At 35.0% G+C, this 18,275-nt stretch overlaps 2 protein-coding genes across 2 annotated transcripts in view; one reads left to right on the forward strand and one right to left on the reverse strand.

The window, feature by feature from the left end:
• LOC134852197 (uncharacterized) overlaps window positions 1-18,275 on the reverse strand; it is a 353,512-nt gene that overhangs the window by 239,840 nt on the left and 95,397 nt on the right. The gene's annotated exons all lie outside the window — the stretch shown is intronic.
• The window catches only part of LOC134852089 (ankyrin repeat and MYND domain-containing protein 1-like), an 83,178-nt gene that overhangs the window by 43,244 nt on the left and 21,659 nt on the right, over window positions 1-18,275 (forward strand). The window contains exons 8-12 of the mRNA XM_063868368.1: window positions 863-938; window positions 1,766-2,024; window positions 2,437-2,746; window positions 3,246-3,494; window positions 5,080-5,211. Coding sequence (XP_063724438.1) covers window positions 863-938; window positions 1,766-2,024; window positions 2,437-2,746; window positions 3,246-3,494; window positions 5,080-5,211 — 1,026 coding nt within the window. The remainder of the gene's footprint in view (window positions 1-862; window positions 939-1,765; window positions 2,025-2,436; window positions 2,747-3,245; window positions 3,495-5,079; window positions 5,212-18,275) is intronic.

Raw genomic sequence — 18,275 nt, forward strand, 5'->3', positions numbered from 1 at the left:
CAGTTGCAACAAGGTTGCGTTATCGTTTTAAGAAATTCTCTTTCAAGCGTTTTAAGAATAGATCGCGTTGAGCAACTTGCATTCTCATTCATTTACCAGGCCGTAGCTCATTCATTACCACAAAATTGTACGCTTTAGTTTCAGTGCATACTGCTGGCAGATTCATTAGTCTTTTATCTGTGAAAATTCGTTCAAGAAAGTGTTCCTGAAAATACCAGTTCTGCTAGCATTAACTTTGAGACTTCAGGGGAAAAAAACTTTAGGGTGTACAGTTCGTTCCACTAAGAATTTATACCTGTGTTGAATGAGTTAGATATAAATTTAAATACTATTTTAATCCGTCTTGATTACCTAATTTCTTTAGCTGCTATATTTAATATGCTTTTACTGCTTTGACCAACTCGGGCATTTTGTTCTGAGCAAGTTTTTGCTGCTCGAAAAAACATCGATTTGGGATTTCTTCGATTTAGGATGCTCTGTAGGAAGTTTTCGGGTAGTCCAATGGCTCTAACCGTGTCTCGCTGCTTGTGCGAGTCGATTCACTCAGTCTCTGAGAGAGTATTCAATGTTGATAAATGGTCTGGCTCGGCCAGCTTCTGATCGCATTTTTGGCTGATGTCAACCTTAAAGGCTGATAGCTCTTCTTCTGCAGTTCGCTTAGTACTATCTTGCAATTTCAATCGAGTTGAATGATCAATTCCCTCCATGAAACTAAACTGTTCAGCGATGTAGCTCTTCGTCATTGAATAACTACAACTTATTTAAACTAATTTTCAAACTACTTGGCGATTAACTGTTAAGCACAAATATTGAAATGTGTGTGCTCCTTTTTTGTCTAAATATGTTTTTGTGACTTTTGTAGGCGACTGGAAACGACGGAGGAGCAGAAGACAGAACATCGGACACAGAACCAGATGCAGAACTAGCACGGCTACAAGGTACAAATAATTAAGATTCTGATAATTATCGTAAATATTGTGTGGCACTCTACATGTTCTTGCAGTTTGTTTGGCTAAATCTTTTTTCTAGGATTTGATGAATGTAGTGAAGACTCTTTTATAGGGAGTGATGGTTTTTCGCGAAAAGATTTTAACGCTCAAATTTCAATTTTCGCGGTTTGACTTTTGATTTCTTGAAGTTCAGTGCATTTCCATTGTTAAAAGGAAAGCAGATTCCATTATCGAGCAGCAAAACTTAAAGGGTCACGAAAAACGTGAGCGACTTCTAGTTCCGAAATGGAATTTAATTTTCGGATTTCGAGCAAAATAAAAAAGTGACTTATTGATCAATTTTTCTCAAATTGCCTTAATTTTAGCAAAAGGGTCATAAATTGTTTTAGAAATTCAAAGAGTTTGAAAGGCATCTATTTTTTTCTTCGAAATTTGAAAATTGAGATTTTTTTCATTAAAAAAAACAAGTCAGTTTTTTCTTTCTGTTTACTTGAGTTCATTGACTCTTTTCAAACTGTCTGTTGGCTGTGTTCTCAAATTGGTTTAATTTGAAGGGTAATCATTCAAGCTTCGATAGTCTGTCAAAAAAGTCCGTTTTTACATGTCTTTTTGAGTTACATCGCCTGCAAGAGTCTTGACCCTTTTCCAACGGACTGTTGCCTATCATTTAGAAAATGTAAAATAAATGCTGCGATCTTGAAAGGAGCTAAAATCCCTTTTTTCATTTGATTGTATTTCAAAAAGTAAACTTAGTGTTAAAGGTCAATAACATTGGGGTATAAGAACAAAAGTGACATGATGACATGTAATTTCAGCTGAGTTGGAGGCGGCAGGCGAGCTGAGTGATAAAATGTCCGGAGGCGGAGGAATCTTAAAAGAAACCATGAGCGAACTGGTATCAACGCAGTCTCTGTACAACTTCAAAATAGAAGTCACCGCTCAGATGTTAGACAGAACTGCACACAATTTGAGTGAGAATGAGAAGTTGAAGCACAGTTTAATGGCGACAATGGGTGGTCAGGAGAATAATAGAGATCCAGGGACTGTGAGGGAACTGGCCATCAAGAAAATCAAGTGAGTGAGACATCACTTGCAACATAAGCATTCCAAATTACACGTCAAAAGTTTGCTTTAGTTCGCAAGAATCTTGCAAGTTTTGAAATCCAAAAACACCAGAAATTGAGAAAAGTGAACTAGGGAAAATTAGATTGAAAAGTTCTCACTTTTCAAATTCTGAAGTTGCTTAATTTTGCTGTTATCTATGAATGGGGTTTGATTGATATCAGCCTGTAGTTTGATATCTAGAGAAGAACAAGGATGATAAGCTAATGCAAAAACGGTATATACGCTACATGGCTTATGCCTTCTTAAGCTTGTTCTTAAGCTTCTTAACAAATAGTTTTCCAGAAAAAATAGTAACTAAATCATGTTTTTTAAAGCAAAAAGAAGCCATCTTCTGCATTTATCAAACTTATGTTCTTTCAAGGAGAAAAGCTCTTGAAGACATGATCCGTCTGCTTCTGAGACGAGGCGCCAATCCTAATGCATCAATGGTACCTTTCCCAGTTCTATTCTTCGCCCTGAAAACAGCCGACCCGGACGGCGTAGCAAATTTGCTCTCTAAAGGGGCATCGACTGAAACTAGATTACCCAAAGAGAAAGGAGGACTAGCTCCACTGCATATAGCAACTACATTGCCTGGCGAAGCGGGGGTCCAGATCACGAAGTTGCTCCTGGAAGCAGGAGCCAATCCGAATATCCAGGCGTATCCATATGACAGCGAAAAAGATATATCGGTAATTAGATCTTTTTTTTGATCGCGGCCAGTGACACGTCTTACGTCCTATCAGGAAACGTGCTAGTCATGTTCTATTTTTTGAGTTGTCAAAGTTAAAAAGAAAAACAAAAAAATTATGAACGACGGATAACTATTTCTCAATTATTAATGAAACCAAACCAAATTAAGTTAAAGCGTTGTTAATTTAATTAATTTGTTCAATCAGAATTACATAAATATATCATGAAGTTTCTTCTATAGATTCTAAAATTGTGAAAAATACTAACAATTGGGTTGGGCGACAATTTATTACAGACGAATACGTTCGGCCGAAGTTGTTCACTTCGTGTAAATTAGTGCTTCCCGCTTAATCTACTCCGTGCATGATATATAATTAAGTGTCTCTAGTTGTCGCTTGAAGCGCCTCGTCGCCGTTAAAGAAGTTACGAAGTGTCATATGCTGCAAAATATCGCCTCACGAGCGAGCTGACTCTAAATTTCCTGACTCTAAATTTCAGGTCGGTTTGGAAGACAATCACGAAGAGAACCAGCGTACTGCCCTGGAGATCCTCAGTCTGGACCATCAACCGACTGAGCCAGTGGTTGGCGGCAACACTCCCCTGTCTTATGCGTGCCAGCGGGACGACGACTATGTCAGTGCCAGACACATAATCAGTCTCCTATTGGCCCACAAGGCTAATTGTAATGTGTTGAATCCAGTTGGGTTGTCGCCTCTGGCTCAGCTGATCATCAGCGGAAATGACCCGGTTAGTTGCTTTTATATAAATCTGGCTTTTCAGCAGCGTGAAATGAGAATATTATAAAAATGATGTTTGATTTGGAATTTTTTAGCACTTATGAAGTTTTATGGAGCATCTATTATATATTTAAATGCGGGCTTCACTATCTCGCCATGTTTAAGCTTTTTCAACGTATTATTTTTGCATGTTTAAGCTATATCGTATATTGCAATGGTTAAGAACTTTTTTCGATTTTCCAATTTGATTTTAGTGGTTATTTAACCGAGTTTAAATTAAGCAGCCCAATATCGAATTAGGGGTTGCGAATTTGGCCTCCAATTTTGAATGCCCGAATCATTTTCATTTTAGCTAACGAGATAAGACGATTTTTGAGATTTTTTCAAAAATTATCTGAAATTTCAAATAAAATAATTTAAAAAACTTGAAGTTCCCAACCCTGTACAGAGTACTCTAAGGAGTTACAATTCTTGCCTCCAAATATGACTGTTCAAATCCTTGTAGTTTTCGAGATATGACGTTTTTTGTGATTTTTCTGAAAATTTTCAGAAAACATAATTTTTTTTTCGCAAAATCTGAAATTTCCAACCCTGTTGTTGGGTCCTGTCAGAGTAATCTCAAAGATTGCGAACCTTGCCTCCAAATATGACTGCTCAATTTTTTGTAGTTTTCGAGATATGACGTTTTTTTGTGATTTTTTCAAAAATTTTCAGAAAACTTAAATTATTATTATTTTTTTAAAATCTGAAATTCCCAACCCTGAAGTTGGGTACTGTCAGAGTACTATCAAGGATCGCGAATCTTGCCTCCAAATATGATTGCCCAAATCCTTGTAGTTTTCGAGATGTGACGTTTTTTGTGATTTTTTCAAAATTTTCAGAAAGTTAAAGTTAATTGTTTTTCGAAATTTGAAATTCCCAACGCTATAGTTCGGTGTTGTTAGGGTACTCTAAAGAGTTGCAAATCTTGCCACATGCGAATGATAAACGCGACTGCTCAAATGCTTTTAGTTTCCGAGATGTGACGTTTTTTGATTTTTTCAAAATTTCTCAAAGAACTTATCTACAAAGAAATTCAAAAAATTTGAAACTACCAGCTTGATGAAGATACAACCTAATTGTCAGCGTACACCCAGGCGTCTCAAATCGTGCCTCTTAATATGAATGCTCAAATCCTTTTAGTTTTCGAGATAAGACGTTTTTTTTTCAATTTTTTTTTTTCGGGAAACTTAGGTTTAGAAAAGTTCACAAAATTTTGGATTCCTTACCCTATAGTAGGGTGCTCTCAGGGACTCACAGTGGTTGCAAATCTGGCCTCCAAATTTCTCCAGAGGCCCATTAAGTTTTTGAGATGACGCTTTTAAAATGGGAAGTAAAAAAAATTTAAAGTTAATAATTGGGTGCAGTCAGAGTACACTAAAAGTTTGCAGATGTTGTTTCCAATATATGCGGTTTTTACTGAGTTGTCGAAAAATTTCGAAGCACCGAAGGTGCGTTAAACGCTAGTTTAATTTAAACTCACACGATCTGATCAACTCTCAGCAGTTTTTTGCGGTTAAAATGTCCCCGTAATTTATACATGCGTGGTTGTGTAGGGCATAGATGAGTTGCTGGCCAGTAATGCTGACCCAAGTATGACCCTGACTCATGGCCATGGCAGTGCACTTTGTGTGGCCTCTTCCACTGAGTATGAGCACAGGCGCAGTCCAGAGGCCAGAATACAACTGGTAAGTGATAAACTATTCATTCATAATGAAAAGAGTGGTGCAGTGTTCGAAAATTTTGTCAACTATTTTTACGTTAACCAAATTGATTTTCCGAGCACTCCCAGAACACTATAAAGACCCTATTTTTGGGTATTTTTGGAAAATTTTGACCATAAAATTGCGTTTTTTTTATCGCCGCTTCCCTTTCAAAATCAGTATATTGGCGCCCAAGGCGCGTTAAGAAAAATTTTAGGGTGGATCGTCCTAAAAGTGATGTCATAAAATAATACAAGGGGGAACACTTTGGTTGGTAAAGGGGTCAAATCCGTCCGCCCCCCACCCTAAATCTGCCCCTCACTTCATACATCATGAGGGTTGGTTGATAAAGGTCAGCTTAAAACAAATCATGGATAAATAATTTCTTCAATTTTTAAGTACTCATCTTAATTTTGATTACTCTCGGTTTTTGTGGCTTCTGAGTTAGGACTGGGGTGTATAACTCATAGAGTAATTTCGGATAGGGTACACCGTCTGCTCGTCACGCTATCTTATTTTCGGCCGGATAGATTCGTGCAACTTCTTAGTCTAATACCGATCCTAATCTTACTCTTATACTATCTAGTCTCAGGTTGTTTAACTAGTCTCTGCTAGGCTCAATAGATCTAGGGTATACTGGTTTATTGCGGCTGCTGAAGTGCTCGGGAGAGTCCAACTAATTTCTAAGTTAAATTCAAATCTCTCTGGTGCTGAAATTACAAGTAACTTCAGCACTTACAAATAAGTGGGTTGTTAGTTAGATGGATCATGATTGGTTAATATTAAATACTTTACATTGGTAAAACATTTAATTTATCCAATCATAAAATATAGTTTAGATCAGGTTCCACCCATCCGGGTTTTACAGAGTTTTTTAGAACAGTTCTTCTGTAGTTCAAGGATGGATGATGGACGTTGGTATTTGGCGAACATCATTTTTCTTTTGTTTCCTTTTTGTTAAGGAAGTTCCAGGGATCTGGAATTGAGGACACAAGACGTTGTGTTCTTCTTGTGACAACGACCGAGTCTCTGCAACAGCATCAATTCTGGTTTCAGAATGGTTGGCTATGTCAGGTTTTTCCGTTCTTCGGAGAGAACTTCTTTTGTGTTTGATCTAGCTCGGGAATGGCGTGGAGATTGTGCATGGAGGGGATGCCTGGTTACTCGGATCTGTACGTATACTTGAACATCGAGGTGGTCATTGGTCTAGTTCAATGAAGTCCTTTTCTGCGAAGTCAAGTCGTACTCTAAATCCTTTGAGTTGTGATTGTGAGCGGCATATCGATTGTAGTTGGTCATTCTCTCTCGAGTGTAGTGAGGTCGTCTTGTCTTTTGATGTTCGTCCTTGGTGTTGTATTCTGATCTATATATTGCATCATGTAATTTTACATTTTATAAATCTTTTATTAGTTTAATATATTTTTTAATAATGATTTTAGTTAGTTGTTTTCACAAAAGCTTTTTGTTTTAGTTCGGTTATTTTGAAGAGTTACTCACCCTTGAGTAGCTCTTATTAAAAATAAAGGTGTGGTCACAAAGCGTGGATGTAGCGCGGTGGGTTAGGCCGGCTATAGAGCATGCTCAGGACGTCCTTTCCTGGTGGGTTAGGCCAGGTGTGGGAGTATGATTTCATGCGGTTTTTATGAGGAGTCCTGTTATGTGACAACATTTTATGTTGGGTTTGTTGTGGTTTTACTTATGTCTTGTTGGTTATGTACTTTGTTCAAAAAGCAAATTGTTTGTGGTATGGGTTTGTCTTTCGACTTTTTTGTGTTTTATTATTTCTTTCTAAGACTTTGTAATAGTCTTCAAAAGAATAAATTATCCAGTTTTAAACTGGGTTAATCCGGTTTGGGTACCGTTGGTTTCCTTTTCTTAGTCATGCTGTTATTTTATGATTTGTGGTATTTAGTAAGCTGCGTTGGTTAGTTTTGTTTAGTATATGATTCCTTTCCAACCGGGTTAAAGGAAAGTTTGAAACTTGTTATTATATGTTAGAGTTGTTGAGTGTGAAAACTTGAAACTGAAATTCATTATTTTAAACAATTCTTCGTGGGCGAGCTGTGTGAGTGTGGATAGAATTTCTGTGCGAATGAATGAAAATGTCAAAAGGTTAGTACTGCAATTGCATTTTATTAATTTACTGCATAGAATTTGGAAATTTACTGCTAGTAATGGGGGAATTTTAAGATACAAATTTTCATCATATGTAGATTTACTGCTTTGGGGGAAAGTTTTATAAATTAATTTACTGCATTGGTATTATATTTATTTAATTGTTGGTGCAAAAGTTAAAAGGGTCTTAAACAGTTTTGAAGAAGTTTGCTATTTTTTATTTTTCTTTTGTGAATTTTTCAGATGATCGAAGATGAAGGCTAAAAATCTAAAGAAAACATGAATAAAGAATGGTGAGTTTTTTAATATTTTAATTAGTTAGTAATATTCATTTAATTCATACTTACCTGTTAGTCGTCGGGGAAAAAACCGTGGGGGAAGATATCGTGAACTAGTTCTGAAGTTGTTAGTAGTTTAGCTAAGATGCGGATGATATTTTTAGTTTGAAGCAGTGGCCAAAGCAATTGAAGTGCCTTAATAATGGTTAGTTCTTCAGTGCCTACTGCAAACTCATAAGGTGTGTTTTGGATTAAGTTATATAATTTGTGGTTAAATTTAGTGTTGTGGATGAATTCTAAAATGGGGATTTCTATAGGCTGTACAAACTCGTGCGGGATAAGGAAGGGTCGGGATTCTTCGGCGTTGAAGGTCTTGGTGATGGGGCAGAAAATGTACATTTGGGTTATGGGGTCATAGTTACGAAGAATACCATGAAGGTTAGTATCTTTAATACAATATGTGAAATTTAGGAAATACGGTGAAGTGTATTTTGAATTGATGAATTGAAAGCGATGGTGTGGTTGTCTAGAGGGTGTGTGGAGGTCAAAGTGATTTTGGATGAAACGATAGTAACTGTATGTATGTGTTTGTTTAGTTCGCAACATAATATCGTGTGAGCAGTGTAAATCTCTTTCGTGTGGTGCAAGGAAATGAAAGGTTAGTGAAAAGATTTGGAAGCGTTCTTTAAAACTTTCGTACGCTTGTGTGCTTGTTAGTGCTTCTGAAATAATGTGATCAAACTTTCGGTCGAAGATGTTTAGTGTAAATACATATGGTGTCTTGATGAAAAATTTCTCGGTGATTTGTGGGTTAGCGAAGCGATCATCGTCTAAGAATTGATCTTGGTTAGCTCTGATGATGTTGTGATCGTAGTATTCTAGTGTATATTCATTAGCTCTAGGTGCAGTGTGTATTTTTAGTGATTTTTTATATCCTACGTAAGTAAATTGTCTAGCGGTGAGTGGTGTAGTTAGTCGATATAGCATGTCTTTGTTTCGGTCTATATCGATGGATGTGTTGGTTAAAGGTAAGCAAAGAGGATTAGTGAAATGATAGTATGAGGTCCAAGAGAGAGTGGGCATTAAAACGTATTCGTCTACAAAGTTGCGTGTTTCGTTAGCGTCATGAGGGGTGTTTAAGGTGTATTGTGGAAATGAGGGTAAAGTGATAGCTAAAAATTCTCTAGTGTTAGTATGCTGGGGGTGGTTGATGTATTCACGGGCTGTTCCTGGTTTTGCTGGGAAAGGATGGTTGGGGAACTTTCTTTTAAAAGTGCGGTAAGCTCTATTAGTGTTGAGTGAGGATTCAGTTGATGTGGATGATGGTGCTAATGATTCAGTATAATTTGAAGAGGGTGTAGGGGGATTGGATGAATTTGTAGTGGAGGAGATTTGGTTTATGGTCGGGGTGTTAAGGTGGTAGGGTTGTTGTTGGAGGGTAATAAAATTGTCTAGCTCTGGGGAGATTCGGGGGGTGTCTGGAGATGATTGGTCAGAATGGTATGAGGAGTAGGTTGGGGTAACTTGGGAAGCATAAGAGGGTGTAGGAGTGATGGGGTCAGGGTTATTTGACAATATGGGTTGAAAAGGAGGTTGAGAACACTGAGAAGGGTTATGAAAATTATTGGATGGAGATGGTTCTGAGTCGGCAAATTCGTCGGGGGTTTCAATATTCGGGTTATTTAGCTGTGAAATGGAGTATAAAACTGAAATTTGTGAGTTAGTGTCGGAATTCATGCCTGATGTTACATTGCTAGATGGAAAATCGGGTGGCGGAAAAGCAAAAAGTGGTATTATTGGGATTGAAGAGGTAAGGTTGGTTGGATGGGAATTTGATCGATGGAGTGATCCAAGTTGGCGGCTCATCGTGGGCTAAAAAAATTATTATTTTGAGATTGAAAAGCGGTGGTATGTGGTTGTTCAATAATTTGTTCGTAAGTATTATCATCTTGTGATTGATGTGTCATTATATGTTGGACGGGACTTTGTGATGTGGTGAGTCTAAAGTTTGGATTATGTGTGATTGCTAAATTTCTAAAATTTCGTGGGACTAGGGATAGTGGATGGTTATTTGGTAGGGGTGGTAATTGTGGTGCCGTTGGCTGTGGGTCGACATTGTTATGTTCTTCGTCGTATGTATTTTGTCGTGTTGTTATTTTTGTGTTATATTCTTTTATTTGTGCGTCTAAAAGAATTTTGTTTATAGATGTGGAAAAAATTCCAAAAAATCCTGCAAAAAGTATGCGTGCTACGCTTGCTTGTCTGTTTACTTGTGTGTGTATAGCACATGTATTGTAGATTCCTTTTAAGAGTGAGAAAAGAAATCCAATAAAGTTAAACATTGCGTATAAAATAGTCAATTTTTCTAAGATGTAGTAGGGCCATCCTAGAAAATCTAGGATCTCATTTTTGAGTGTAACAAAGCTAAAAATGTTAATTGGTGATATATCTTGGGGACGGTATTTTTCGCCGTTTAGATATATATAATCTTTAATGTCTTTAAAATATCCGCTATAGTCTTGCGTGTAGATATCGGCAAATCCTGCAGTTTCTGCAAGTTTGCGTAAATTTTGGTCTATTGATTGTCTTTGTATAGTGTCCATTTGTGTTAATAATTCTTGGAATTGTTGTGTTCTAATGTGATGTTGAATATCTGATTTTGAATAGATTCCTATTGATTGTAAGTCTATATTTGGGTTTCGAGCAATAGCGCGAATGCTTTCTGGTGAAAATTTTTTGAGTGATTGCATTAATGTGGGATATGGAGTGAGAAGATAATATTTGTTTTCATCAGGGTTTAGTTGTACTACATTGTGGCTATTTTCTGATCCACATGGGACTGCGGTATCCCAGAAATAGGTTCTTCGTGAAAGTGTATCCACGAAATGTACTTTATTCTTATAAAAGATAGGGATTCTTTTATAACATCGTTTATCTTCAAAAACGTATAGTGGTGATACTTTTTTAGTACAAGTATAAAACCATAAAATGTTTCCTTCGTAGTCTAAAAAATTTGATCTATTTCCTGATAATAAGTATCCTGCGTAGGGTATTTTTAATACTGCTAGTGCAAGTGATTGTAGTATTTGTGTTCGTTCTAATTCGCATAGTTGATGTAGTGTTTCTAATTCGGAGAGTGACATTTCTTGAAAAATGCGGCTAATTGTATAGTCTAGTTTCATATCCAAATGAATATCATAGTGGATATTACCAAAATATGTAGTATTCATTAGTGATAATTCTTGTAAGCGTGTGCTTCTGGTGTCAGAAGGTTTTAGATGTCCACCAGGTTGTCCGTTGCTTTTTTGAAAATTAACTGGTATATAGGATGTTCCTTCGTTTAGAGGATGACCTGTGGCGTATGGGTCGATTTTTACTTTACCAGTGGTCATGTCGAATCCTTTTTCATATTCAACTAATATTTCAGAGTATTGTGTTCTGTGAAGTGGATTCCTGTATTTACATGCAAGTTCTGTTTCTTGATATATTTGAAAACGTGTCAATTTATTTTCTATATTGTCTATGTTTCTAAAATCGGAACTTAGTTTGCGTGATGGATGGACTTGTTCATATGGAATTGATTGTATGAAATATTTTTCGTGAAATTTTATCATACGAGCGTGTATTTTTGCTACTTGAAATGTTGTACATGTGTCTTCGGGGAACCAAACAATTGTTGCTTGTGTTCTTGTTGTAGGGTCGCAATATCCTTGATCGTTTTGACAAGGTAGTCGGATTCCTTGATAGATCATTGTATTATCAGATAAATCTCGTGTGAGTTGTATTTTTTCGAGTTGTATTTTCCAATCGAAAAACATTATTTCTTGGTATCCTTTATTTTTCGTGTCTGCTTTGCAGTTTGATGGGTTATTTATACCAATGTGTGGTATCCAATGTTTATCGTGTAGGTCATAGGTTAATCGTCCGTGTGCGCCGTTATACGGGTATTTTTCGTCTAGTTTTATATGTCCTTGGTGTCTTTCAAGTTGTGATTGATGTACAGAGTCTGAAAAAACTTGAAAATTAACTAATTTTCTTTGGGAGTTTTTATTTTGTGTGATGTTTAGTCTAAGTAATTCATTTTTACAATCGTCGGGATTGAGATGTAAAAGACGTTCTATATTACTTTGGTAGAATGATTCATGGTCAAGTCGGTTTTTGTTTCCGTTCGAGACTTGTGAACAATGTACTTTCTTTTCGGAAAATGTTGCTGTGAATTTATAACCTGTAACTGTTGTAGCTCGGGCTTTTGAATAGAGTGTTGCTATTATATCTGTGGTTTCTATAGCTTGTGGTTCTGTTTCACATTGTGATACCTGATTGATTGCATATTTATGTAGTGTTTTTTGTTCATTTTCTTCGCAATCGTAATGTGTTACTAATAAATCTTGTGGTCCTGTACGAGGGGAAGGGTTTATGTTTTGATTTGAGGTTATTAGAAAAAGGGTTTGGAGAAAAATTAATAATTTTAGAATATACATGTGTATGATAATCCTGAGTATGGATTATAAAATGTAATGTAACCAATTGTGTTTTTGGTGTATCTGTCGTATTTGTATATTACTTCAGTAGTTATAAACGGTGGTGGTAGTGATTGAGCTGTTATGTTAGGTGGATTTAATGGGTAGGGATGTTGGGTAATATTATTTAACTTAACTGTGATTTCAAACTTTAATTGTAAACTGTTTTGTTGGAGTATTTGAATATTGTGATCACGGATATCGTTGTGAATATCTTGACGATATTGTAATCTATTAAGTGCCCAGTTATGAAGGCGGTTACTTTCTTGATGTTGTCCAAATAATGGTGGAGGTGCTGTGAATGTATTCCAATCTAATCTTAAAGGAATATTTATAGATGATTGTTCTCGATATCTGGCGTCGAGATTATTTGGAAAATTTAAGTTAAAGGGTAGTGGTGAAAATTGACTTATTGATGGTGTTGATGGTAGTGATAATGTTTCTGGTAGTGATGAGGATGTTGTTGTATCCGTAGAAATATCTATGGGGTCATTGACTAAATTTGGTTCACCTTGTGTGAATGAATTTGTAGTCCAATATGGTAGTCGTGATGTTAGGTTTGGGGGGTTAAAGGGATTTTCACGTATCTGTTCAGATGTTGGTGTTGAACCTAAGTAGTCTGAAGGTAGACTGGAAGTGCTTCGTTGTGAAAAAAGTGTAGGAGTTTCTGGTGTGATACCAGTGGTGTTTTCTGGAGTGGTTTGTGTTGGGGATTGAGGTATATCAAAATGAACTCGGGGAGTTTGAAAATTTCTATTTCGTCGAGGATGTATAATTTGTCTATTTATTTCTGCTGTGTTTTGGTTTTGACTAAGGTTTCGTATTCTACTTAGTTCTTGTGGTAGTGTTGGGTAAAGATTATATGTTGGTTCACTTAGGGATGCTTGTCGTTGAACTGGTTCTAGTGGTTCAGATAAACGAACGTGCCGTTCTTCAAAAGTGTATGGATTGTCTTGAAAAGAAATTCGTGTAGATGTTTGAGGGTTTTGAGTAGTTGAAGGTGGTGTTGGATTATCTTGGGATGATGTCGGTGAAGACTGATTCTGTGACTGTTGGGTAGCAATTTTTGATGGATTTTTAAATTGTTACTTTAGTGGGAAGGTTTATGTTTATTATAATATTCTTCTAAAAAAAGAATTAGAAAAATTGTTGCTAGGGCAAATGTGATGATTGCTTTCTTTATACATTTACATATTGTCAAAATGAGGGATAATAGAAATGTTATGAAAATTACAAACAATAAAAAAATATCAGTTCTACTGAAAATTGTTCGTATCATTTAGACAAGTTGTTAAAATCGTACCTGTGGATATATTCAAGGGTTTTGGAAAGTTGGAGGAATAGTTCAATTATTGTGTAGAAAATTAAAAAAATGTTACAAAAAATTATTATGATTATTAGAAAAGATTCAATGATATCAAAAAGAAATATTATAAAGGCTTGAAGTATTGAAAAAAAATGTTTAAAATTGATAAATATTTGAGCGACTGTTTGAGAGAAAAGCATTTAAGAAATGATCTCTTGGTCGAATGTTTTTTTGCTGTTTGAGGCGATTTTCTAGTGTGGTCGAATTATTTATTAGTTTTTTGACAAGTGGGTTGAGTTTCGTAAAAAATTGTTGGGGGCAATTTTCATGGTGACTGGGAGGTCGTCTTTTTCTTTATTTTTGTTTGTCAAATGATCCGGGGTATGGTGAGATTTTTATACTTTAGGCTAATTAAAATCTTCATTTTGTGACTTTAGGCTAAGTTATCAAATTTGTTTTGGGGGTATTCGTGGTCTGAGTTGGGGAAATATTGTTGATCTTTGGGTTATTAGATAAGGGAGGGGTATGGTATTATGGTGATATTTATTTTAGCTGTCAAGTTGGAGTGGTTTGCTTATTTTTGACCTGGAGGTTGTAAAGTTATAGTTAGAGATGTGCCTGGAGTTCTAGATTATTTGTCTAATTGATCTTAGTTTGAGTTAGAGAAAGTGGCGGATTGGATGAATCCTATTGGTCTATTTTGAACTAGAATTATTGCGTACTTTGTGAGCATGTTATTTTGAAAAATGGAAATGAAAAATGTTACGGAGGTTTCAAGATTGTGAAGTATAAAATGTTAAAATTACTTTTTAAATTCTACTTTCTTTAATATTTTAGATTGGGGGATGAACATTTTGTAGTTTTTACGTGGTTGATTTCGGAGTCTTGTTGTCTTTCTATGTTCTGATTTGTCTATTTCTTCTTGGGGTATTATTTGTTCTGTCATTTTTCTATTTTTTCTTTGTTTTGGAGATTCTTTATGATTTTGTGTATTGTTTTTGGTGGCGGTTGGTTTTGTGTTTTGATTTTCGGTGGGGTTATCATTTTGTTCTGTGTTTTTTAGATGTGGTTCATTTTGAATGATTTTTAATCCTGTGAAAGAATATAATTGAGTTAATTCGCGGAGTGCGTATTCTTTTGGGTAATAAGGTAATAGGTTGTTTCGATGTTGAACGATTTCTTTTTTGTTTGAGTCGATAATTTTATATGTGACATCTGTGGGTTTTGCAATTATTTGATAGGGTCCTTTTCGGAGGGGTTGTAATTTTTTAGAAATTCCTTTGTGAGTATTAAAATTAGGTATTAAAACAAATGTTCCAATTTTTAAATCGGAAGCTGGTGTAAAACGTGAATTGATTTGTTCATTAATATTTTGTCTTTGTAATAACTTTTTTGTTATTTTTTGATAAATTTCATTGTGTTTTTTATCTCTATTTAAAATCCATTCGGTGTGTGTACCGGAGGCTAATTTAAGAATTTGTGGGTGATGAAAATGATCTTCATCGTGTGTATGTAAAGGTAGGTTATAACAAATTGAGTCTTTATTTGGTTGACAATAACCTTGTGCGTTTTTATGTGAATTTGCTGTAAACATTATTGGTTTGCGTGGCTTTTGGTTAAAAACCATTTCGTATGGTGACATTCCTAAAGTTGTCGTAATTTGTGAATTATATGCTAAGGGAAATAATTTTACATCTGCTGACCATTCGGTATATTTTGTATCATTTCCGTTGATGATACATCTAAGATATTCTTGTAATGAACGGTTCATACCTTCGACTAAGCCGTTTGTCCAAGGTGCATGAGATGTACGTGGTTTGTGTTTAATGTTGTATAAATGACATAGTGTTATTATTTCATTATTTATGAATTCTGTACCATTGTCTGTAACTAAAATTTCTGGTAGTCCAAATTTTGCTATCCAGTGTTCATAGAGTGTTGTGTATGCGTAATAAGCGTTACAATGTGGTACTGGATTAAGTGCTACATAATGTGTAAATGCGTCAACAATTACCATAATGTAGGAGTTTCCTTCTGATGAGGGTGAAATTGGTCCTTTAGTATCAAATGAGATACGGTGATTAAAGTATAAACTTTGTCCTTTAAAATCTTGTTTTTGTGCTACTTGTTTTTGATTTGGGTAAGGTTTATTTAGCTGACATACTATACAATCATTGCATAGTACTTTTATCCAAATTGGTGCATTTGGGAAGTAAAAATTTTGTATAAAATTTGAATATGTTTTTTCTGATCCAGAGTGTCCTTTAATATTTTGTGTATGTGAAATATTAAAAGCTATAAGAATCATACTTATAGGGAGACAGGGAACTGTGGATTCGTTTAAATTGTATTCTAAAAGGTCTGTAGTTTCATTGATTGTTGTGTTGTTAAATTTGCGAAAGTATCGGAGGAGTGTTTTGTTTCCTAGAATGGTTGAATCTGCTTTGATAGGTTTAGTTTTATATTTGTGCCATGATTTTAGTTGTCGAATTATCGGGTCAAGGTTTTGATATTGTTTCAGTGTTGAAATTGTAATCGTATCTGTTGGGGGGAGAAAAATGTTTTCAACTTCGAATTTAGATAAGGGTATTGTATCAAGTGGGTCGTGAAGGTCAAAAACTTGATTTATTGTGTATTTTGAATCATTTGTTTGTGGTCCTGATAAATTTATTTTATCAGTTAAATCTTCTTTTTCAATTAGTGGAAAATGGTCTTTTTTAGGTAGGTGTTGTTTTGTTCGTTTTTGTTGGGTGTTATTTTTTATCCATTGAGAATATGGAATTGGTTTAAAAGTTGATGTTCCAAGTAGGTCAACTTCATAATGATTATTTTGACAATCTAAATAAAGTGGAAAATGTTGTAAATTATTTATTTGTGATTGTTCAATATCAGTTTTAACTGCATATTTGCATTCTAATCGAGGTGATGTTTCGTTTTCTGCAAGGTAGAATTTTATGTTTTTGGGTATTTCAACTGTTGTTTTTCGTGTAAGTAATTCAGGTGGTGTATTTCGACTTAAGGTGTCTGGTAATGCAAGATTTTTTCCTGCAGTCCAAACTATATGTAAGTTTGGAAACTTCATTAGAATTAGTTGAAATCTGTAAACTCGGTGGTTTGGGTTAGATTTCTGTGTAAAAAGAAAGATGATTGGTTTGTGGTCTGTGAATAAAACTGTGGGATGTTTTGATCCAAGTATCAGAAATTCATATTCTGTAAGTGTATATATTATGGCTGTACATTCTCTCATTAGAGTTGAGAGTCGTAGCTCTGCTTGAGTGAATAATCGAGAATTTGCTGATATTAGGTTCATTTTATTTGTACTATTATGTGATTGTAATAATGCTGCGCCGATGCCAAAGTTCGAAGCATCGCACATTGCATAAAATGGTTGATCAGGGTCTGGAATTGTGTTTGAAATTTGTTCAGTTAAAAGTTTCTTTATTTCTTCGAATCGTGTTTGATGTTCTGTATTCCATTCAAAATTATTTTGTTGTCTAAGGATGTTGTAAAATGGTCGTAGATATAATTGCATTTTATAAACATATTTACTTAAAAAGTTTAACATTCCAAGGAACTCTTGGATTTTCTTTTTATTTGTTGGTGGTTGAAGTTTTTGAATAGCGTCAATGCGTGATTTCAGTGGAGTGATTGTTTTTCTTTCTATGTTATGTCCTAAGAATTTAACTCTTGTCAAAAAGAAATGTGATTTATCGGGGGCGGCCTTCAGATTTTCATTCTGAAGTATTTGGTGATGTTTCTAAAACTTTGAACATTTCGTCTTTTGATTGTGATTGCATAAAAACATCGTCTAAATAGGTGATTGCGTTTTTCTTGAGTATTAGTGGTCTAAAAATTTTGCTCATAAAGGCTGAAAATGCTGCTGGTCCTATGGATATTCCATAGAATAAGCGGTTGAATTCATATTGTTGGTTTCCGATAACAAATTGTGTTAAACGTCGTGATTGTTCATCTAGTGGCATTTGATTGTATGCACTATTCATGTCGGCGGTTGTGAAGTATTTGCCGTTTATTTTTGTTAAAATAACTTGTATTGGTTCAATGGGCCAATTACATTTTGATTCATCTATGAGTGAATTGAGGTATCTAGCATCGAGAACGATTTTTAATGATTCTCCTTTAGCTAGAATGATAACGGGGTTGATGAATGTGTTGCCTTTTGGTTGTTCTTCTTTATTAACTGGTGATATAATATTGTACTGTTCTAAAATATCGAGTAATCTGTTTACTTTATCATGTAAGTGAATTGGTACTTTACTTGCTCTTTGTTTTTTGAAAACTGCGTCTGGTTTTAATGGGAGATGTAGTGATGAACTGATTTTGCCAACATCGAATTTTGATGTTGCATAGACTGATGAATATTGAATTAGCTGTTTGGCTAACTTTTCGAATTCGTCTTGTGTTATTTGTGAATGTTGGAAATTAAACATTGTTAAAAATTTCTGTTGGTCCTCTGTGTAGTTACTGATGTTGAATGTAGGTTTGAAATATGGAGTTTTTGTGAAATAATCCGTATTTCTGTTTTCGTTACTTATTATATTATTTATAGATAATTCTTCATTAAGAATTGTAGATTGGCAAATATCTAGTAATTGGAGTATATTATTTACGCGATAGGCTTTTTCGTGTATTGGTGATATTGTAGCGTTAGTTTCACAATATCCTAAAAGTCCTAAAGGTAATGTTACTTGGTAAGGTGTGTTGTTATAAACATGTAAGGAAATAATATCTGAATTCGAATTTTTCAAATATTTTATTGAAGAGATTGTAATTTTGAAAAATTTATGAATAGGTTTGAATTCAAAATCTGAC

This window comes from Symsagittifera roscoffensis, chromosome 7 (genome assembly GCF_963678635.1).
Source record: "Symsagittifera roscoffensis chromosome 7, txSymRosc1.1, whole genome shotgun sequence".
NCBI lineage: Eukaryota > Metazoa > Xenacoelomorpha > Acoela > Convolutidae > Symsagittifera > Symsagittifera roscoffensis.